Raw genomic sequence first — 23,114 nt, 5'->3', positions numbered from 1 at the left:
CACACACACATACAGTATGGTATAAGAACAGCATTTATATAAGTGCTTTACATCTGTTATCACATTTGATGATCTCAAAGACCTAGTAAAGTCAATGCTATTGTTATTATCACCATTTCACAGATAAGAAAATTGAGACTGAAAGAGGTTTGTTAAGTGACTTGCCCAAGGTCACACACATAAATTGATGTCTAAGGCAGGATTTGAATATGCGTCCTCCCAACTCCAAGCTCAGTGTCCTATCCACTAGCAATTATAGGATTCAGGGACTAGAACACTGGCCTTGGAGCCAAGTTCTGAGTTCAAATCTTACTTCAGACAGACACTATTTGGTGTGTAACTCTAGACAAATCACTTAAGCTCTTGCTGCCTCATACTTCTCATCTGCAGAATAGGCAGGGAGTTGTATTCAGTGGCCCCCAAGGTTCCCCCTCTGCTCTGAATCTACGATCAATAACAATTTTTAAAAATACTCCATAGGCCAAAAGGACTTTATTAAAAGCACACACCATGATTGGGACAATGTTTCCTTTGGCCATTGTAAGCCTTGCACAGTCCCCTGGGCATAGTATACCCTGGAAAAGTCCTTGTTGAATTGGATCAGATCTGGGGGCCTCCCAGAGGTGTTTGGGCTGTGGGAATTCAGCTCATTTCTCAAAAGTACTCAGAGATGGGCAGCCCAGCCAGTACTGGGCAATGCTGCGTGGGTACGGAGGAGCTACAGTGTCCACCCTCTTGGTTCGAAGGTTAACCCGGTAATACTTGTCTGAAAGAGAGAACAGGGTGTTTGTATAGTGAGGCTATACTCCTCTCTCCAGCCCAGAGCCCTCTCCCATCCGTTCTGCAAGGGATAGTGGTTCTCTGTTCTTCCTGGCGCAAGGGGTGCAGGTGGAGGGGATTTGGAGGAAGAGAGGTAGGCTAGAGCTCCTGAACCCTCGGCCCCATGGTCAGACCTGAGATGGTTACTGGAAGTAGGATGCAGACTGGGCTCTGGGACTGGGGGAGAGAGAAAAAGAGAGGGGGGGGAGAGGGGGAAAGAGGAAGAACAGAAAGGGGAGGAGAGAGGGGAGCTCACCTCCCACGAAGAAATAGATGCTTTGGATGGGCTCACACTGGGATGGCTGGAACACCTCGAAGTCATAGTCTGCCCCATATTCTTCTGAAGACAGCCATCTCCAGGTGTCCCGGGAGCGGCGAGAGTGGCGACTCCGCAGGGACCCATAGCGTTTCCTCTTACGGAGGCGCTTGGCTTTGGCCTTGGCCTTGGCCTTGGCCTTGCGCTTCCGAATCAAATCAGACTGGGAAGAAGATGGGGAGGAGAAGTAGAGGCGGCCGGCCATTGCAGCATCCACCCTATTGGGTACCCCCTTCCAGTGCTGATTGATGAGCCAAGGGCCACTTGTTCCTTCTGGAAGGCCAAACAAAGAATGGGTCATTGTGAAAGGTAGCCCACAGAACTCTCCACACACACCCCCAGCTACAACCCTGACACTCTTGTACCCATCTTCCTGATGACCAAGGTGGAAACAAGCTCAGAATTATCTAGCCCAACATTCTTATTTTACAAAGAGAGCAAGCAAGGTCCAGAAAAGGGAAGTGACTTCCCCAAGGTCATACAGTTAGAGCTGGAAAGGGACTTACAATCCAATTCCTTCAATTTACAGATGAGGAAAATGAGGCCCAGAAGGTCAAATGTCTTTCCCAAAGTCACACAGGTAGTAAGTGGCAGAACTGAAATTTAAACCTAGCTCTCCTGGCTGGAAATGCAATATTCTTTTCCACCACACCATGTGTTAGTATAGAGCCCAGCCCCTCCTGACCCTCAATTCTTTGTCCCTTTCACCGTATTAGACCCTCTACTGATTTTTGCCCCACCCTCCAGAAGACCACCTCTGAGAAAGTACTTCCCTTGTCCCCCAACCTTGGGGTTTGGAGGAAGGGGATCTCCCTATTCCAACTCTCTGAGCCTCCCCCTCCACTATTTCCGACCCCTCCCTCTCTAGACTGTGCCTCCTGGGCCACACCAGACAAAGTCCAAAGTGTGGGCTCTGAGCTGAGCCAAGTTGGGGCTTGGGTCAATAGAAGCAAAGTCTAAAGCTAAGCAAACAGAGATTGTAAGGTCATAAACTCTGTGGGCTTCCTCTCCTCCCAAAGGCCTCCTATATCTCATCAGGATCCCAGCCACAACCATACCAAATGGGGGCGGGGAGAGGTTAATCATGCCCAGGGCTGGGGGCTCAGGTGAGGCCCTGAGAGGTCCTGCCATTCCCCCATTGGAGTGGAAGCTCCTTGAAGCCAGGCATTGCCTTTGGTTCTTCTTTATTAATTCCCCAGTGCGTAGGACAGTGCCTGGCACATGTGCCTGTCTGTCCTGGAAGCAGAGAGGGCACAGGATACCTGATTCATCATCCCAGAAGAGGAGTTCAAAGATGCTTCGCCAGCTATCTAGCTGTAGGACAGCAAAGTGCTCGAATACCGTGGACATGGTGCCCCCCTCACAGTCCTCCTGGCTGGGCTGCTGGTGGAACTCATACTCCCAGTACTGATTTCCTAAGGGACAGGGAAGGGCAAACAGGTCATGGAAGTGACTAGCCGGTCTTTACCCTTAACCAAGTTACTCCTCTTCCCTAGGAATTGGGTCCCTCATCTATATAGTGAGAGCATTGGCCTAGATGATCTCTAAATTCCCCCCAAATTCTACATCCATAATCCTACAAAGAGCAGGATTAAGGGTTAGAAATAGACTATCAATAGTCTTATTCATTTAACTAGGTGGTGCAGTGAACAGAGTGCTGGGCCTGCTGTCAAGAAGGCCTGAGTTCAAATCCAGCCTCAGATACTTTCTAGTGATCCTAGCTAATTCACCTCACCTCTTTCTGCCTCATAATTTGGAGATCATAATAACACCTGCCTCCCAGCTAGGGACATTAGAGTTATTATGAGGATCAAATGAGACACTATTTGTCACTGGCCTAGTAGAGTGCCCGGCACATTTGTTCAGTTCTTCAGTCATGGTCCACTACTCCTGGACCATAGCATGTCACTGCTGTCCACAGGGTTTTCTCAGCCAAGGGTACCGAAGTGGTTTGCCATTTCCTTCTCCAGAGTATTAAGGCAAATGGAGGTTAAGTGACTTGCCCAGGGTCACACAGCTAGTGTCTGAAGCTAGATTTGGCCTCAGGTCTTCCTGACTCCAGGCCCAGTGCTCTCTAGCTACTGAGTCACCTAGCTGCCTGGCACATTCATGTGCCTCTCTCTCAACCTGAAAAGGGCTTGAGGGTGGGGCAGACTCAAGATCTACCCCAGAGATGGAGTGGAAAGGACATTGGTCTGGGACTGCAGGCAGATTGTAGACATTTTTCTAAGTCACTTCAGCTAGCCCAGCCTGATTTCTCCTCTACAGAAAATGAGGGGATTGGACTAAATGATCTCCAGGGTCCCTGATAATAATTGTTGAGATTTCTCTAGGGTTTAAAAAACAGTTTGCATATAGTATCCCATCTGATCCAATTGAGGTTGTAAAGGCCAAACAGGGACTGGGTCACACAGCTAATAAGTCTCATTAATGCTATTCAAACCCAGGTCTTTCTTCATTCGGGTGTGACTCCCTTGCCAAACTGCCTCTCTGATGTTCTGTCACTTTTGATGAAAACCACTGGGTTCTGGGTCAAAACAGGAAAAATCAGTGCTAATTTTCAACACTGTCCTAGCATGGTGAGGTAGGTAGAGGCTTTGACCCAAACAGTGACAAAGGATCCTTGGTGTAAGTGGCCAGATATCCAGATGTAGGAGACTAGGCCTAGAAAACGGAACAAGTATACTCCTAAGGCCACTCTGGATAACTATACTAGCTGGTTTCATGGTCTGGATCCTTCCTCTTCTTTTCCCTCCTCCCTCACTATACCCCCAAACCTTTGAAGAAGTAGGCACGCTCTCGGCCACTGTAGCTGTGGGCAGGGAGGGCCACAGCAGCGTCAAGATCGTCTGGAATGTTTCTGAAGCCATCTGAAATGTTCTTTGGGAAACCCGGGTCCAGGATGCCATCCTCAAAGCGCCAATACAAGCTGCCCTGTGGGAAAGAAGGCTGGGATTATAGATCCTCACTGGAAGGGATCTCTGAGGTCATCTACATTTTACAGAGGCCCAGAGAAAGGAAGTGATTTACCCCAAATCACACAGGTGGACAGTAGCAGTCAGAATTCAAACCCAATTTCTCCCACTGCAAATCTGATGCTTTTTCCTCTATATCACATTGCCTCCCTAAGGAAGATGCCTCTTCCCACTCCAAAGGCTGCCTATCTCCTGCCCTTGGAGCTCCAACAGTGCCCTTAGCCTCGGAGTTGATGTTCCAAGTTAACCCATCTTCCTTTACAAACCATGCTGTTACCCTTGTGCATGGCATTTCTCAAAAGGAAGAGTTAACCCTTCTCCCCTCCTGAGATATCCCCCAGCAATTCCTTCCCCTTCTTTCACCATACCACCTTATTTTCACTCCCACCTTGAAGAGGTAGGTTTTCCCCTGGCAGTTGATCCGTGTAAAGGCAGCGTCAATGGGCCCCTCAATGCCCCAGACATCCTGTATCAGCTTGGGGTACCCAGGAAGTACACTTTTTTCATCCAGCTCATAGAAATACTTGCCTGGAATTTCCAAGGTGGAGAAAAGGAGAGCAGACCCTGAGCAGATCGTTTTCCCAAGTCCAGTACCTCCCTCTCCCCCTTTTACCCCCCCTTCCCCTCCAGTTCCTCTGGCTTAGTACCCTCTTGGCTCTCTGCCCCCCTCAGCACCTCGGAAAGCAAAAAGGGAGCCATTTTTGAGATCGGTGAAGGCATCAAAAGGTTTCCCACTGCACACTTCTCCCGTCTGCTCCCCTTCTCCTTCTTCAGGTTTTGTAAAGGGATTTTCAGTGGTGGTTTCTGGATCTTGGAACACACTGAAGTCAGCACCCTGGGTGGTTTCCTGGCCGGCATTGGGGACGGAATCTATCATGGTGATGACGTCAGGTGACAGCATTAAGCCTGGCTCCATGGTGCCCTTGAAGCCATAGTCACTATCTGCATACTCATCTTCAGGCATGGTAAACACATCTCCACGATTCACTAGGGAAAGAAAGAATCCTGAACCTCCGGCACTGTCATTGGAGAAAAGTAAGTGTATAAGAGACCATACCCCCCAGCATTGTTCCAGCTGGGAAGAAACACTACTATTCTCCCCCATCAGAGTGGGTACTGGGTTTGCCTAATGATTTGCATAGTACCTAGCATCTAGTAGATGCTTAATAAATGCTTATCAATTAGTTTATTGACTACCACTACTAACAATAATGACAATAATAACAATTGACATGTTTGTGCTATTGTAGGATTTACAAAGCACTTAGCATATTATCACAAATCTCCCAGCAGCCCTGTGGGGTATTACAAGCACGATTATGCTCATTTTATAGATGAAGACCTTGAGACTTAGAGGGGCCAAATGACTTTCCCATGTTCACACAGCTGGTAACTTGCCAAGGTAGCTCGAGATGATCTGCTTCCCACCCCAAACAGGGAGCCCAGACCACTTCCTAAATGATCTCCCAGCAGCTTTGAAAATATATGGTGCCCAAGTAGAATGGGCAGGGAGGCAGGCACCATACCTTTGGGTTTGCAGACTTCAACATAATCGACACAACAGCTTTCATAGTAGGAGCAGAGTTCATCACACTGGCATTTCTTTTTGGAATTGAACCCTTCTGTGCAGCGGTCTTGGCATGACTCTGGATAGGGTGGGGAGGGGGACCAGGGGAGAAGACGAGATCAAAATTGTCTCAGCTGTTCCTTCTGCTAGGCAGACATCTCCAAGCACCCAAGACCCTTCCTGCCTATGTTTGCCCATGGGCAGAGAAGTGAAAGGACATATGAGCTGGTGCCCAGAGCACATTCCTTCCTCTTGCCATGCTCAGGCTGGTGCCCATGCCCAACCCTCACTGGGACTTGTTACCTTGATCAGCAGAAGCAGCACAGAGAAGGAGGATCACTAGGAAGGAGGCCGGAGACATGTCCCTCGGTGTTGGGACTCAGACTGGTGCTGAACTGCTGTGAGCTCCAAGAGAAGGATGAACCGAGAAAAGAAGCAGGGAGGAAAGGAAGGAGGAGCTACCCTCCTTTGTTTGCCCACCCTCTTCCTCCCCACTTCCCCGGTGACCGGAAGGTCAAAGCTATCTGCCAGAGAGGTCCTCTCTATCTGGAAGAAAGAATACTACCACTCTCCCTCTTTAGAAATTCTGAAAGCACCAAGAGGGAATGGGAGAATTTGGAGGAAAATGGAATTCTGCATAATTCTTGTTTTAAGGGCATTTTAAAGCTGAAATCTCTTTGTTAGGTCAGTAATGGAAAATTCATTCAATTTTATCACAAAATCATCATGTTTGGAATATTTAGGACTTGTAGATTCAGAATCAGAATGGAACTTCAATCAGGAATGTGGCATGGTAGATAGAGGACTGAACTAGGAGTCAGGAAGACCCAGGTTCAAATTCTGACGCAACCATTGGGTAAAACTGGTCAAGTCATTTAACTCTTCTAGGCCACTTTACTCAGCTGTAAAATTGGGTTAAAAATAAGTACCTACCCCCCCCCCCAGAGGATTATTGTGAGGCTCAAATGTCTTTGGGTATGTAAAATGCTTTGCAAACTTTAAAGAGTCATAGAAATGTGAGCTATAATCATTATCTTCTTGTCCAATCCCATGGAGAAGTCCCCTATAAAGTATACAGGCTCTCCTCAAATACTTCCAATAAGGGAAGCTCACCACCTTCAGCCAGACAGCTCTGACTGTTAACTCCTTTCCCATTTTTAATAAAAAGCAACTCCTTCTTGCATCCTCTTTGGATGCTACAAAGTCTTACTCTCTAGAAAGACAAAAATTAGGCAAATCTCTCCTCCACCTCTTCAGATATTTGAAGGAAACAATCACACCCTTCCCAAGTCTTTTCCATTAACATCCCTTATTTCTTCAACCATCACTCTTTTTCTCAAAGGACATGGTTTTGAATCTCCCCAACCTGTTTGGTTAGAATAGGTGGTAAAGAAGGAAAAGCCCACCAGGAGCCGGGAACCTAAAAAAAAATAATGGGCACATCAAAATTTCAACCCTGACCTTTCAACCCTCTCCTGTTGGTAACTGGTTAACAGACCTCTGGGATCTGAGAGGGTAAGGGGGTGGGAAAGAACAATATTTTCATCCTCTTTATTGAATGACCTGGAGAGAGGTGCAGATAAGGGAGAGGGAGAGGACTTTTGATCTGTAAAAGTCTGCCCTCCTCTTCCCTGAATTCAGGGCCACTTTTTCTGCCCCTCTTTATGGGGTCCTTAATGGGAGAGAGTTGGGAAACTTCATGCCCCTGAGGGCTGTCCTGACCCTGGGGACTAGGGGATCATAGGACTTAGAGGAGAAAGGGACTTTTTAGCTCAATCAGCATTTTGCAGGAAAATAAAACCAAACCAAACCCTGACACACAAAGCAGGGAAGTAATTTCCCCAAAGGAATTTAATAGGTAGCAGAACCAGAGTTAGTACAAAAAAGCACTGATTCTAAATCCAAACTTTCCACTAAACCACCCTGAAGGAGGGAGAGACCATAAAGCTTGAAGCAGACAAAAGCTTTCCTGTTCCTGAGGCCCCCAGAGAGAGAGAGAGAGCAAATCTGAATTTCACCAAGGGGTAAACTGAGGCAAGGGGACTATAGGAGTCCCACACCCCGTGGGTGAGAATGAAACATTAAAGAGAAGATAAGAAAATTCAGCTCAAGGCCTGGGAGCCAAATGTGATCAATTTTTTGGTAGTTTTTTTTTTAATTCTGAGGATGGAGCTTTTCAGGTCACCTGGTCCAAATCCCTCATTTTACAGTTGCATACACTGAGGCCCAGACAAGGAAAGTAACTTGCCCAAAAGTTAGAGCAGAGCTGGGATTTGAACCCAGGTTCTCTGATTCCAAACCTGGAAATTCTTTTCTACACCTCCATGAGTCTTAAAAAAACAAAAAATATTTCCCTTGATGTCTTTTGTTCTCATACCACAGTCACTTCCTAATATTCCCCCTCTAGCTAGAGAACTCTCCATTGGGACAGACAAAACAATTAAGCAAGAGTGACACAGAAACTATCTCTTTCAGTGTATTCAACCCTTTGTACCCACAATCCCTCAACTCTCTACTAAGCGGAAAGAAGCTTCACCATTTTTTTTTTTTTTGCTGGTACTAAGCTTGGAAACAACAAATAGTCACAGCCTGACCTCGTTTTGGTATTGGGATTTTTTAGTTTTTGTAATCGCTGTTTGTATGATTCTCCTAGTTTGACTTTCTTTGATTTGTACCAGGTCATATGAATCTCACCATATTTCTCTGAATTCTTCCTTTTCCTCATTTCTTATACGGCAATAATTCTGTTACATTCACATGCCACAATGGGTACTCCTACCATTGCGCAAGCCAATTCATGACCATTCACCTTGTTTACTAACGGCCTTCTATCCACTGCACCACCTAGTGATCAGACAATGAATTGCACGTGAAACCACATACTTTCTAGAACCTGCTTTTCTTTGAAAGTATGTAATAAATTCAGCATGTAACTTTCAAAACCTTCTTGCTTGTCTGTGTTTCCTTCTGTTCTCCTTTGTGCATTTGTTCATGACCTTTGACTCAGTGATCCTACTACTGGGTATAGTCGTGCCCACTCCCACCCCCATCCCCCTACAGCACACTCCACCCCCCTACATCACACCACACTCCTATAAAGAAGTCAAAGATGAAAAGAAATTCCCAAATATAACAAAATATTCATAGCACTTTAATTGTAGGGGGGGAAATGGAAAGAGAGTGAATGTTCATGGATCCAGTTGGATAATGGCTTAACAAATTGTAGCATGTGAATTACTGTATTTAGCTTTCATAATCTCCTCTGCCCCTTGTTTGGTCACAGAGGTAGTAAGTTACTAATTATGCCAATTATCCCTCTAATTTTGTATCATACCTATATCCTTGATATAAATCTAACTTGGTTATAGGTAATAATATTTTACATATTGCTGTAACCTTTTATTAATATTTTGTTTAAAATTTTTATTAGTAGTTACTAGTAAGATTAGTCTGTAGTGCTCCTTCTCTGCTATACCCCTCACTGGTTTGGGTAGCAGGATTATAATTATCTCATAAAAAGAATATGATAAAAATATTTATAGCAACTCTTTTTGTGGTGGCAAAGAATTGGAAATTGAAGGGACGCCCATAGTGGTATATGATTGTGATGAAATACTATTGTGCTTTAAGAAATGACAGGGGGGGCGGCTATGTGGCGCAGTGAGTAAAGCCCCAGCCCAGGAGTCAGGAGGACCCGAGTTTGGTTTCAGCTTCAGACACTTAATACCCCCACACAAAAACTAGCCGTGTAACCTTGGGCAAGTTACTTAACCCCAACTGCCCTCCAAAAGGCAAAAAGAAATGAAATGAAATGAAATGATAAGCACCATGGTTTCAGAAAAACTTGGGAAGATTTACATGAACTGATGCAAAGTGAAGTAAGCAGAGCGAGGAGATCATTGTACACAGTAACTGCAACACTGTATGATCAACTGTGAATGACTTAGCTATTCCCAGCAATACAATAACCCAAACAATTCCAAAGGACTTACGATGAAAAAAACTATCCAAGAACTGGTGGAGTCTGAATGCAGATCAAAGCATTCCATTTAACTTTCTTTTTCTTGGGTTTTTTCCTCTTTTTCTTTTTTTGATCTGCATTCTCTTTTGCAACATAGCTAATATGGAAATATGTTTTGCATGACTTCACATTTATAATCTATATCAAAGTGCTTACCTTCTGAAGGGGAGGGGAGAGAAGGAAAAAATTTGGAACTCAAAATTATGTAAAATGTTAAAAATTGTTTTTTACGGGTAATTGAGAAAATAAAATAATCTTTTTTAAAAGGAGTATGATAAGGTGCCTTTTTTCTCTAATATTTGGCAAAATTTTTGTAGTATGAGGTTTAATCTTTAAACTTTTTATAGAATTCATTTGTAAATTCACTGGGAAAAGTTTTTCTGAATAGTTAGGAGACATTTGCGGTTCCTAGAGAGCCACCAGATGTTCCTGGGATGCCCGGAGGAGGGATGCACCCCAAGCCTCCTTTAAAGGGTGCTTTCCCAGGGGACGGACCAGCAGGAAGCAGCTCCTCCCCTAGACCTTACGTTTGGGGAGCCTGCAGAGGAGAGTAGGGGCGGGGCCTGAGCCAGAGCTGAGCAAGGCAGGGGCTGGGACTCTCGGTTCTCCCCCTGTCCCTCAGTGGCAGGGGCGGAGTCTTTGCTAAGCATTCTGAGCTCCCAGTGAAGTCGCTTTGTTCAGCCTCCTCGGAGCCCTACCTTGGCCTGGCGAGCATCACAGTTAGAGCCAAGCCCAGCGGAGCAGCCCCATCAGAGCCAGCCGCCAGCTCCAGCCGCAGCCTGAAACCACAGCGCCTCGCTCTTGGGCACCTCCCTCCCGGCTCCCCTCCCCCGTCCGCCCTCCATGTCCGCATCCTCCACCCCTGCCCCTTTATCCCATCACCGGGACTTCCATCACCTCCCCTTCTTATCCCGATTGCTTCTGCAAACCTCTCCCCACCCCCTTCCCGCGCCATTCCCAGCCTAGCTGACCTTCCACAACAGCTGGCCCATCTCGCTCCCTCCATCTCCTCTCCTAGTCCCCAACCAAACCCCTCTCCTCCTCCCTTCCACTTCTCATTCCCCATCCCTCTTCCGTTTCCTCTCTCCGTCCAACTTCTTCCATCAGTCTCCACCCACCCCCTGGCCCAGTTCCATTTCCGACTCCATCCTCCATCCCTTCTCCCAACTCCCCCTCGAGACCATCGAAGAGTCCCTCTCCAGGTCCTGTCCATCCGAGCCAGGGCTCTGTGCCTCAGGGATGTTCCCCTGACCGCTTGGCCTCTATGGTCTTGACGCTGCTCTTCTCCGCCTACAAACTCTGCCGCTTCTTCACCATGTCAGGCCCGGAGCGGCTGTCAGTGCCCGTACCCAGGAGCACAGGGGGCAACTGGTGGGCAGTGGGTGGCGGGATTGCCCGGGAGGTGTCGCCGGGGACCAACGTAGAGGTGCAGGGGGCCCTGGAGAGGGTCCTGCCCGAGCTGCAGCTGGCGCTGTCGGCGCTCAAGCAGGCGGGCAGCCCGGAGGCGGTGGGCACCGGCCTGTCCGAAGTGTTCCAGCTGGTGGAGGAGGCGTGGGTTATCCCCACTGTGGGACGTGAGGTGGCCAAGGGGCTGTGTGAGGCCATCCGCCTGGAGGGTGGCCTCGACCTTCTCCTACAGCTCCTGCAAGCATCCGAACTGGACACCCGAGTGCTAGCGGCTCAGCTGCTGGAACAGATCCTGGTGGCTGAAAACAGGTAAGGGGGCCCAGAGATCCCTGGGGCTCTGGATCCCCGAGATTGGGAGAAGGCGCTTGGATTTTCTAAGAATAGTACATAGGAACTGAGATTGACAGCTATTGGACAGAGTTTAGAAAGTTATTGGAAAGTCTTGGCCTCAGTTTCCCCATCTGTAAAGTGAGGCATTTGGGTTTTCATATCAAGGGAGAGCAATAGCTCCTTTGCTTTAAGGTATTACTGTTTCCCCATCCCTCACCCCTTGGATTCTACACATGAATCAAGGATTCTATTACTAAAGTGGATCCAGCCTCAGTTTATCAATATAACTATGGGTTCATGTAAATGGTCTCCAGAAAATATTATCATCTCATTTACCTCTAAGAAAGAAGGGTGGCATTTACAGTTGCAAAAATCCTCAATGGAAAACATATCCTCATACATTATTGATCCGGCCACAGAACTAGAAAAATATGGAAAATATTGCAGAGTTAAAAGTTTGGTTGGCCCTTCCATAGCAGTACAGGAAAACTGAGGGTGGCACAGTTCCTGGGAAGATCCTAGGTCTCCCTTTCCCTATCTGTAAAATGGAGGAGTTGCATTCGATTTAGCAAAATTTTTGTAGCATAGGATTTAATTAATCTCCAAACTCTGAATTCTATGGTCCAGTGAAGAGTAGGAGGGGAAGCAGAAACAAATTTCCTCCCACCCTCCCTCAGTTGTATAAATGTGCTGGAATCATCCCTTACTTTCTCGTTCTTGTATACCTAGAGGAGTTGTGTCTGTGCTGGGGGAGGAAATGCCTCCATATACACATGTCCTACTACTTTCATGTATTGTAACAACCTCATAGACAACTGGGTCCAACCCCAGCTCTTATGGTCATTTAAACCAGCCAAAGTCGGGGTTCTAGTGCCAGATCTAGGCCTTCGAATGGAAGAACCTGGGATTCCCTGGTGATTGGAAAGGGAGGCAGAGGAACAGAGGCAAGGTTATGGGATTGGATTTAGATACAAGTTGTCTGGGAAAAGGCGCTGATCCTTTCATCAATGGGTACCCATATATAACAGAGATGGCACTGAACTAACCTCTTCTCCCCTTAAACCAGTCTTCCCTTCTCAACTTCCTCCTCCGATGGCCCTATCATCTTTCCCACTCATTCATCAGTGCCCCGGTATTGAGACCCTGGGGCTAAGGGGCTGAGGGGGTGGAGGGGGGGTCCTGACATCACCATGGTTCTCTCTGGATACCATGACAAGGTGGGCAGGAGAAGGCGCCGGAGGAAGATTCAAGCCTCAGTCCTAGTACCAGCTGTACCCTAGGGAAGGCTTTCCTTTACTCCCCTCCTATAGCTCCCTCACTCTCCTGGCTCCTTCTCAGAGTTCTGACTCATATATAGATATGATCTCATCCTGTCTCTTGGTACTGGGGATGGAGGATTCTAGATGGGATGGGGGGGGGGCAGTCAGAGGGGTGCCCTCCCAGGTTTGAGACTTGTCTGTTTCTGTCTCCCAGGCTTCCTCTCAGAACCTGTGGTCAAGACGTCACAGATGAGTTGGCCTGGAGATCTGGGGTCCAAGGTCATGCAATATTACCTCATCTTCCACTCCTGGCCCTACCTCCCTCTTTATACTACAGGAATCTCTCACATACAGTGGTATCTCCTGCTCCTTCCATATACTGCAGGCTGCTCAGGTCCAGATGTCTCAGACCAGGATATCTGATCCTTCAGGGCTGATTTTGGAAATCCCAAACTCCATAGGCTGTATCAGGAAGAGTGCTAGATTTAGAGTCTGAACAGCTGGGTTCAAATCCTGACTCTGCCACTTACTACTTGGATGACCTTGGGCAAATCATTTAACCTCTCTGGGCCTCAGTTTCCTCATCTGTAAAATGAGGGTTAGATAATCTCTGAGGGACTTCTAGCTCCTTATTAAATTCTCTGCCTTTGAAGTGGGCTTCTTCATGCAAATTAAACCAATTCTAAAAAATGTGTATTAAGCACCTGCTATGTGCTAGGAGAATTTGGCTAAGAAGTGACTTCTGTTCTCTTGGAACTTCCAGCATAGTGGGAGAATATTACACACAGTCAAATGACTGTGTTACAAAATACTACACAATACACCTGTTACTGAGAGCAGTGAATGTGAGGTAGTAATAAAGGGCTAGCCTTGGAGTTAAGAAGACCAGAGTTCAAATCCTATCTCAGACACATGCATTGCTGATCTGTATTGGTACCTTGCCTGTATTTTGTACATACTTATACTTAGGACCATGAGATCATGGATTTTGTGATAGAAGAGACCTTTGAGATTATCTAGTCCAATCAGCCCATTTTACAGTCGAGAAAACTGAACCCCAGAAGGGGTTGTCAGTTGCCCTAGATCACATGAGTACAAATAGAAAAACTAGAATTTGAACTTGGTCCCCTGATTCATAATCCAAAGTTCTTTCCACTGTATCAGGTGCCTACTTATATGTATACATGCTGTCTCCCCTGAAAGAATGTAAGCTCTTTGAGAGAAGGGATTATTCCTTTTTTTTTCTTTTTATTCTCAGCACCTAGCCTAGTTCCTGGCATATAGTAGGTGCTTAAGAAATACTTGAACCGAATTGGATAGAGTAGCAAAGTTAGAGGGAAGAATTGTTGTTTAGTCATGGATTACTCTTCGTCACCCCATTGGGGCTTTCCTGGCAAAGATACTGCAGTGAGTTGCTGTTTCCTTCTCCAGCTCATTTTACAGATGAGAAACTAAGGCAAAACAGGGTTAAGTGACTTGCCGAGGGTTATAAAGCTGGTAAGTGTTTGAAGCCAGATTTGAACTCAGATATTCCTGACTCCAGGCCCAGAGCTCTATTCACTTCACTCCCTAGCTACCTCATAGAGGGAAAGATAGCTTTGAGTAATGAAGCAAAAATACTCCCAAAAGAAACTGCCTGACAAATTTAATTTTAGTATTCTTTCTTATTAATCCTATAACTTCTACTATGGAGAATATGCTTTCATACCTTTTCTCTGGGATCTTCATTGATTTTCCCACTATTCACAATTGAACTTAGTGATCTTTTTGCTTATAATTTTGTAGATGTTGTGTGCCTATAGTTCTGCTGATTTCTGCTCATTCTACTCATTTCATCAGTCCAAACAAATCTTTCTGTTTTCCTGAATTCCTCTTATTCATTACTTCTTCTTGCACACTAGTATTCATGTACCATAGTTTGGGTTTTTTTTAGCCATTCCTCAATTTATGGGGGAATTTTATTTTATTTCCTATTTTATTTCCAGTTCTTTGCTACCACAAAAAAAAAAAAAAGTGCTGATTGGAATATTTTGAAAAATATATTAGACCATGGTTTTTTTGTCTTTGATTTCCTTGGGCTACATGCCCAGTAGGAGTATCAGTGGTCAAAGCAGACTACTTACTCACTTTTCTTGCATAATTATGCTGAATGGTTGGGTCAGTTTACAGCTCCACTAACAGTACATCAACTGTGCCTAACTTCTCACAGTCCTGCCAGCATGGTCAGTTACCATCTTTTTTTTTTTTTTTCAGCTTTGACAATTTGAATGGGTGGAGTGGGGTTGACTTTAGTGCAGAATAAACCCTGTCCCTCTAATCATGTTACCTCTCTAGGCCTCAGTTTCTTCATGCGTGTAAAATGAGAGGGTTGGGCTCTTGGTCTCTAAGGTACTTACCAACTTTACATCTCTGAACCAGTCAGGTAGCAAGCTTCTGGTTTCACAGAAGAATGTGTTTAAGGTAGCACAGCTACTAAGTCGGAACTGAAATATGAACTTCTTCGAATCTTCTGATCTCGGCTGGGATTATGTTCCCCTTAGACTTATCCCCGAGGGCCCTCTGTCTGCCTCTAGTCTCCACCACCCTCCTCTAATACCCCCTCCCCATCTCCCTTAAGGGACCGGGTGGCTCGCATCGGGCTGGGTGTCATTCTGAACCTTGCCAAGGAGCGGGAGCCCCTGGAGCTGGCGCGCAGCACCGCGGGCATTCTGGAGCACATGTTCAAGCACTCAGAGGAGACGTGCCAGAGGCTAATAGCCGCGGGAGGCCTGGACGCGGTACTCTTCTGGTGCCGCCGCACAGACTCGGCCCTCCTGCGCCACTGCGCCCTAGCCCTGGCTAACTGCGCCCTGCACGGCGGCCAGACGGCCCAAAGGCGCATGGTGGAAAAGCGCGCAGCGGAGTGGCTCTTCCCGTTGGCCTTCTCCAAGGACGACGAGCTGCTTCGGCTTCACGCCTGCCTGGCAGTCGCGGTGCTGGCCACCAACAAGGAGATCGAGCGCGAGGTGGAGCGTTCTGGCACCCTGGCCCTCGTGGAGCCCCTTGTGGCTTCCCTGGACCCCGGGCGCTTCGCCCGCTGCTTAGTGGACGCCAGTGACACGAGCCAGGGTCGGGCGGCCGATGACCTGCAGCGCCTCGTGCCTTTGCTGGACTCCTCGCGCCTGGAGGCACAGTGCATAGGGGCCTTCTACCTCTGTGCCGAGGCGGCCATAAAAAGTCTCCAGGGCAAGAGTAAGGTGTGTAGGGGTGGGGGTAAGGATAGAAGGGACCAGGGTAGAGGTGAGAAGAGGAGCCCAGGAGGGGAAAGGAAAAGGGAAGAGGGGCGGGAGGAGGATGGAATGGATGAGGAAAGGACGTTGGAAGCATTGAGGGAAGGGAGATGGATGGATGGATGGGTGGATGGATGAATGGATGAACTAACAGATGGATGGAGCATTTATTAAGTGCTCAAGTTGTTCCATATATAGCAGATGGATGAGGAGGGAAATGACAGGGAATGGGAAGAGAGGAGGGGAATGACGGGGAAAGGACAGGAAAGATAATTCAATAGAGGATGTGGAGGAGAATGATGGGAGGAGAGGAGGGACACAGGGGGTGAATAGGCATGGGGATGGAGAAGATAGATGGTGAAGGATGGAGAAAGAGAAGATTGATGGGGATAGAGGAGGGAGGAAGAAAATTATGGGGGATGGATGGGAAATGAGAATGACAGGACATAGAGACCAAAAGTGTAGTGGAATGGAAGATGAAGAGAAAAGTGGCAGAGGGAAGAAAAGAGACAAAGAAAATCATGGGGACAGTGAGGGAAGAGAGGAATGAAGGAATTGTGGAAAGGGATAACAGAGACTTGGGGGATAAATAGAGGATGACAAGGCCTAGAGGGGGAGTGAGATAGTGGGGGAAGTGAAGAGAGAAGGAACAATGAGAGAGTTCAAAGTGGTAGGGGGCAGCCAGGTAGTACAGACCTGAGTTCAAATCCAGCCTCAGACACTAGCTGTGTGACCCTGGGTAAGTCACTTCACCCATTTTCATTGGTTTCCTCATCTATATAATGAGCTGGAGAAGGCAGTGGCAAACCAGTCCTGTATCTTTGCCAAGAAAACTCTAAAAACTCACAGAAGAGTCAGTCATGACTGAACAATGGAATCAAGACAGGAGGTGGGGGGATAGCAAGAGGGAATGTAGGGAAAGCAGCCAGACAGGGATATTGGTTCAAAATCCAGGGCATTTGGCAACCTGGATGGCCCTAGACACAAGACCTTGGGTTTCCTGGCTTTTGCCCTTGTTGATTCTCTACTTCTGCCCTCTCTGCTCTTGGTTAGGCTAGGAGAAGACTTTCTGGACCTCTTGAGAGAAAGTCAAGCTTGAAGAAATCCTGGATCATAAGTCTAGAGATGGAATGACTCTTAGAGATGGAGCTTTTGGGGGGCTTACTAGAGAAGGAGCTTCTGGGGCTTACTGGACACCAGGGATCTAAAGTGGGTTCCTTGGGCCCTTCAGGGCTATGCCTTCCTCTATCCCTTCCTGGGCAATACCATCCTCTGGTGTCCTTCCTCCAGGTGTTCAGTGAGATCGGAGCCACACAGAGCTTGAAGCGTCTGGTTTCCTATTCAACCAATGGCACCACATCCGCTTTGGCCAAGCGGGCGCTGCGCCTAGTGGGTGAGGAAGTGCCCCGGCGTATCCTGCCTTCTGTACCCAGTTGGAAGGAGGCCGAGGTACAAACCTGGCTACAGCAGATTGGCTTCTCCAAGTACTGTGAGCGCTTCTGGGTAAGGACCTCCCTACCTCCACCCAACCCACCTAGATGGCCTGGGCCCCTCACATCTTCCAGGTACTTCCTGCCCTCATGAGGCTCCTCTCCCTGCCCACTTGGGGTGCCACATTGAGGCAGTGCCTTCTGGGGAATAGCAGTCTGGGCTTTGATCCCTTCCTAATCCCAGACCTTTTTTCTAACCCCTTCAAATTTTATACATTCTATTTCTCATTCTTTCTGGCCTTGTTCTTCACCGGGGGATAGTAGAAGGACCTGACATTTTGAATATGCTTCCCTTCTCAGGAAACATCTGTGCATGTAAAGAGGGACCTTCTGGAAACACAATGCCTTAACCCAATGTAGCGACTCTAATGGTGGGAATTCAGGTGTCTGGAAGGTGGGCAGAGGGTGGTTTTGGGATCAAAGTTAAATGACATTTTACCCACCTGAAGGGTCTGTTTCTCCCCAGTCCGCTCACTTCCTGAGGGACTTCCCCAAACACCTCTACACACATCCTGGAAAGCTTGCATTCTCCCTCATAGCTTTGATGCCCGAGATTGACTGGGGTGGGCTTTGAGTGGAGAGTGCTTCGGAAAGTGGAGAGAGAGAGCCTGTGGGTCTCCCCCCCTCTGCCCCTGACATATACACACCTTCCAACTCTCCCCTCTTGCCCACCTCCAGGAGCATCAGATAGATGGAGACCTGCTGCTTCGTCTGACAGAGGAAGAGCTCCGAGATGACCTGGGAATGAAATCTGCCATCACTCGGAAGAGGTATGGAGGTTGTGGGGGGAGCTCCACCCCCCCATGCCTGTCTGACAGTCCCCTTTTCATTCCCACTCTGCCCCATGGCAGACATGACTTTTTCATACGTGCTGAGCCCCTTCCTGTAAGTGCTAACTGTCCAATGCACCCCTAAACCCACCTCCACTTGGGGTGTATCCTGCGCCCTGGATCCATTTGCCCTTGCCCAACTTTGACCCTACCTCTGCCGCCCCTGGGGGCTGCAGGTTCTCTCGAGAGCTCACAGAACTAAAGACCTTTGCCAACTACGCAACATGTGATCGCAGCAACCTTGCAGACTGGCTGGGGAGCCTGGACCCCCGATTCCGCCAGTACACCTATGGACTGGTGAGCTGTGGTGTGGACCGCACGCTGCTACATCGGGTCTCTGAGCAGCAGCTCCAGGAGGACTGCGGCATCCACGTCGGCTTCCACCGGGTTCGAATCCTTACTGCTGCCCGTGGTGAGATGTCCCTATCCTGCCGTATGCCACAGGTCATAGAATCTCAGAGTGGGTAGGGACCTCAGACTTAACCTGTAACCCCTCTGCAAATGGTCATCTGGACTCTGCTTGAATACCTCAAGTGATGGGAAACTTATTACCTATGGAGGCAGCCCATGGCAAACAGAACACTGGGCTAGTTAGGACTGAGGAGGTACAGATACTAGTCCCAGTTCAGCCATTGACTTTCCATGTGACTTTGGGCAAGTCACTCTCCCTTCTGGGTCTTAATTTATGATCTACAAAGTAATCTCTAAGATATCTTGGTCTTAATATTCTATGTTCTAAGGTTCTTCTTTGTCTGCCTCCTAGGTCTGGGTAGACCTTCCGCCCCGCCTTCCTCTCCCCAGCCAGGGTTTATTTTTACAGTTGATCCCCTTGACACATTGATTTGTTCAGCAAACATTGATTTGTAACAGCTCCTTCCTTCCCAAAGGCAGGAGGCATGATGGCTAGGTAATGTACAGAGTACTGGATGAGTCCGGCAGATCTGAGAATGAATCTTGCCATAGACACTTTTTAGCTGTGTGACCCTGGGCAAGCCATTTGCCCACTCTAAGCCTCAGTTTCCTCATCTGTGAAATGGGGATGATAGTAGCACTTACCTCAAAGAGCCTTTGTGCAGCTCTGTAAATTACACACAGGCTCCATAAATGCTAGCTATTGATAAGAAGAATCATAACAAATAATCATCATAGCCGACATCTGCCAATTCACAAAAAATTTACACACTTAACCTCATTTGATGCTCACAACGATCCTGTGAATTCAGTACTTCAGGTATGATTTTTGTCCCCTTTCAGATGAGGAGACAAGCTCAGAGAGGTCTCCCAGTGGTGTGGTTACACAGCCCCAGGTTTCTTCAGATTCTTTTGAGTCCAGTGAGATTTTTCATTAAAGAGCCTGAGCCAGTGAGCCAGGAAATCTGAGCTCTAGGCTTGGTTCTGTCGTTGATTTGCTAAGCCACCTAGACAAGTCACCACTGCCCCAGCAACCCCTGGGCTTCCCCAGTTTAACAGGAGGGGATTAAATGAGGTGATCACAAAGGTACCTTGCAGGTCTGCAGCTCTGTGAGCCTGGCTCTCTGTGTCACTTTGGTTTTCCCCAGGCAGTTGTGTGTGTCTGTGTGTGTGCACATGTGAGCGTGAACACAATGCTGGCACAGGGGTTGTCCTTTTTCCAACAGTCTGGGAAGGCAGAAGCCCAGCATACATGCCAACTTCCTTGCAACGTTATCCCATCAGTGGCCAGGTTTCCCTGTGTCTTAGAAATTCCATGGAATTTCTTAGAAACTCCCCCCAGGAGGGACAGGAGATTGCAGAAACAGTTTGTCTTTGTGGGTTGGAGGGGAAGATGGGGAGAGGAATGACCCTGGCCCCTCCTTCCTTCTCTTCATGCCTCATCAGAGATGCTGCACTCACCCCTGCCTTGCAGTGGCTGCAAGTCCAGCTTTGAGAACCCCGATGTCTTTATCAGCTACCGCCGGAGCTCAGGCTCCCAGCTTGCCAGGTGAGGGTTTGGGGGTAGGGGTGGGAGCCCTGTCCTGAAGGCACCAGAAGAACTCAACCTGGCTAAGCCCAAGCCAGTCAGTGGGGAGGACTGAGCACGTGTAGATGAAAGCTCCCTCTTCCCAGTCTTCTGAAGGTACACCTGCAGTTACATGGCTTCAGTGTCTTCATTGACGTGGAGAAGCTGGAAGCTGGCAAGTTTGAGGACAAGCTCATCCAGAGTGTCATGGGAGCCCGGAACTTTGTGCTGGTACTGTCCTCTGGAGCACTGGACAAATGTATGCAGGATCATGACTGCAAGGACTGGGTACATAAGGTAAACACCCTCCCCTTCGCAGCCCCCAACAAGCCTAGGGACACTGTTGTTCATCATTAGCATTTGTTTTCAAAGGACCCAGAATGAGTCTTCTTATCTCAAGTCAAGTCAAATCAACAAGCCTACCATGTGCCAGGCATAATGTGTGCTAAGCTCTGGTGGCTAAATTAGGTAGTACAGTCTTGTGTTCAAATCTAGCCTTGGAAATTTACTAGCTGTGTGACCCTGGGCAAGTCACTTGACTACTCTCTGCCTCAGTTTCCTCATCTGCAAAATAAGAATACTAATAGCAGCTGGGTTATTGTGAGGATCAAATGAGACATTTGTAAAGTGTTCAGTACAATGCCTAGCACATAGTAGGCACTTAATAAATGCTTGTTCCCTTCCTCAATGGAGCAGAATGAACAAAGCCCTGGACTGGGCATTTAGCAACCTGGGTTCTAGGCTGGACTCATCACAGAGTGAGCAATCAAAGCAGCTCAAAAATCCAATGGGCTTCTTCAGGAGGTAATGAGCTTCCCATCATTGGAGGTCTCCAAGCCCAGTCTAGCTAAGCACTTATAGGTGATGACATTGAGGGAATTCCTGATTCCTGTTCAGGAACCCATCAAATCAGGCAGCCTCCGAGGTCCTCTCCATCTCTGAGGTTCTTTGGGCATGGGCAAATCACTTATTTCCACGAGTTCCCTCAATAGCAAAAAAGGCAAATTAGATTCTTTCCTGTCTTGCCTCTACCTTTCATGGAACTTCCACCATTTTAGAAAATACAGCAATAACGAGTGTCCAAACATTAGACAACTCTAAAAGGTAATTTGGTGACCAATTATCCTACAGCACCTGAGTGCCTGTTGTGTTCTGAACACTACACTATGGGGATATACATTTGGGTTTTTATCACTAAACCTGGGATTTCATTGATATAGACATCTCCCAGTGAGGAAACCCCCTCCACCAGTGTAATTCAGCACTAGTCTGGAACTTAGAGTCTTCAAGAAGTGCCTGACAGCCTAAAGGCATTCCCCAGGGTCCCACAGCCAGTACAAGACTTGAAAATGGGTCTCCCTCTCTCCCTCATGAAGGCTGGCTCTCCACCTGCTGTGTTCCACTGCATTTCGATTTTGATACTTACAAACTCAGTTACTCAATGCAATTTAACAATTATTTATTCTGAGGGGGTGCAAGGTAAGACACTGCATTGACTTCTTGCATAGAATCTTGGAGTCTGGAAGACAGGAGTCCAGGCCCTGCCCCTGACACATACTGTTTGGGTGACTCTGGGAAATTCATCCAAGCTCTCAGTTTCATGGGCAGCTCACTATGCATTACAAATGAGGTGCTGATGTGGTTTGATGCAAGAGATTTCCTTACTGAGAGTTCCCCATGCTGATGAAAAAGAAAAGAGCTGGACACAAGATGTTTGACATTTTCTAGACATCTGTTCTAGGCCGTGGGCATACAAAGACAAACACAAAACAGTCCCTGCCTTCAAGGGACTGACATTCCATTTTGGTGATGACTACAAGGTTCTGGCTAAGGTTTCTGGGAACATCCCATAAACCAAATCAAGCATGTTTCCCTGGAGGTTGCCTGGTGGCACAGTGGATTGGGCACTGGGCTTGGAGTCTGGAAGACCCAGGTTGGAAATCCTGCCTCTTAGACCCTTACTAGCTGTGTGACCCTGAGCAAGTCATCGCCTTTCTGGGCTTCAATCTCCTCACCTGTAAAATGAGGGAGTTGAATTTGATGGCCTCACATGTCCCTTTATGCTCTCTCATCACATGATAAGTCTTCAAACAGTTAGGATTCAGAATGAGCAAGGGATTCATCATGATCTCGGTCATGGGAGGGAGTCAGGATCTCTGCTCCAACAGGGTGGCCAGAGAAATACAAACTCATCTCAGAAAAGCTTCCTGAAAGGTAGAGCAGGACTGTGTCACTTCCCCTGCTTAAGAATTATCAATGACTCCCTAGTGTTGTTCTTACTCAGTAATTTTTCAGTTGTGTCTGACTCTTCATGACTCCATTTGGGGTTTTCTTGGCAGAGATACTAGAGTGGTTTGCTATTTCCATCTCTACCTCATTTTACAGATGAGGAAACTGAGGCAAACAGGGTCGAGTGATTTAATCAGGACACACAGCTAGGAAGTGAGAGAGAGGGAGGGTGGAGGAGAGGGAGAGGAAGACAGACAAAGAGACCTAGAGATAAGGAGTCAGTAATGAAATCCACTGCTAATATTTTCCTGGCATGTCAGTGTCTGTCTGTCTGCTCCGTGTCCATCTCTACCTCTCTCTTCCTCTCTCTGTCCCTCTCTCAATCTCTCTCTGTCTTTTTGTTTCTCTCTTACTCTGTCTTTGTCTCTCTTTCTCTCGGTCTCTTTTATTCTCTTGTCTGTCTCTCTGCCTGTTTCTTTCTGTTTCTGTCTCAGTCTCTTTCTGTCTCTTTCTATATCTCTGTCTCTCTGTTCCTTCCTTCCTTCCTTCCTTCCTTCCTTCCTTCCTTCCTTCCTTCCTTTCTTTCTTTCTTTCTTTCTTTCTTTCTTTCTTTCTTTCTTTCTT

The 23,114-nt window shown here is 47.4% G+C and overlaps 2 protein-coding genes across 3 annotated transcripts in view; one reads left to right on the top strand and one right to left on the bottom strand.

Annotated features, from left to right (window-relative positions):
* Nucleotides 1-473: 473 nt before the first annotated feature.
* On the bottom strand, nt 474-10,747 carry VTN (vitronectin). Of its 2 annotated transcripts, XM_069089824.1 has the most exons (10): nt 10,670-10,747; nt 9,670-9,795; nt 5,981-7,097; nt 5,637-5,756; nt 4,786-5,097; nt 4,499-4,638; nt 3,913-4,069; nt 2,398-2,550; nt 1,076-1,408; nt 474-766 (listed from the first exon to the last, which is right to left on the bottom strand). In XM_069089824.1, the coding sequence occupies exons 3-10, from the start codon at nt 6,036-6,038 to the stop codon at nt 648-650; spliced, it is 1,392 nt and encodes a 463-aa protein (XP_068945925.1). In that variant the 5' UTR covers nt 6,039-7,097; nt 9,670-9,795; nt 10,670-10,747; the 3' UTR covers nt 474-647. The 2 variants fall into 2 exon arrangements, with proteins under 2 accessions (XP_068945925.1, XP_068945926.1); XM_069089825.1 differs by lacking the exon at nt 9,670-9,795 and having other exon boundaries at nt 10,670-10,732.
* A 210-nt stretch (nt 10,748-10,957) lies between these two features.
* The window catches only part of SARM1 (sterile alpha and TIR motif containing 1), a 21,130-nt gene continuing 8,973 nt past the window's right edge, over nt 10,958-23,114 (top strand). The window contains exons 1-7 of the mRNA XM_069089823.1: nt 10,958-11,414; nt 15,312-15,930; nt 17,254-17,466; nt 18,132-18,223; nt 18,460-18,695; nt 20,141-20,243; nt 20,369-20,558. Coding sequence (XP_068945924.1) covers nt 10,963-11,414; nt 15,312-15,930; nt 17,254-17,466; nt 18,132-18,223; nt 18,460-18,695; nt 20,141-20,243; nt 20,369-20,558 — 1,905 coding nt within the window. The 5' untranslated portion in view covers nt 10,958-10,962. The remainder of the gene's footprint in view (nt 11,415-15,311; nt 15,931-17,253; nt 17,467-18,131; nt 18,224-18,459; nt 18,696-20,140; nt 20,244-20,368; nt 20,559-23,114) is intronic.

The sequence above is a fragment of the Petaurus breviceps genome, unplaced genomic scaffold, assembly GCF_028583685.1.
Source record: "Petaurus breviceps papuanus isolate PSGF00001 unplaced genomic scaffold, PetGlider_PUasm1.0 186, whole genome shotgun sequence".
In the NCBI taxonomy this organism is placed as follows: domain Eukaryota; kingdom Metazoa; phylum Chordata; class Mammalia; order Diprotodontia; family Petauridae; genus Petaurus; species Petaurus breviceps.
Note: the sequence above shows the minus strand (reverse complement) of the source record. Positions and strands in the feature narration are given on the sequence as shown.

Bases quoted from the DNA above. Each gene is read 5' to 3' on its own strand.
- VTN (XM_069089824.1), bottom strand. From the start codon at position 6,038: ATGTCTCCGGCCTCCTTCCTAGTGATCCTCCTTCTCTGTGCTGCTTCT. The intron at 4,070-4,498 runs GTGGGAGTGAAA...TCTTTCCCACAG, and splicing joins GGAAAACCTACCTCTTCAAG to GGCAGCTTGTATTGGCGCTT. The intron at 2,551-3,912 runs GTTTGGGGGTAT...CCTGTCCCTTAG, and splicing joins GCGTGCCTACTTCTTCAAAG to GAAATCAGTACTGGGAGTAT.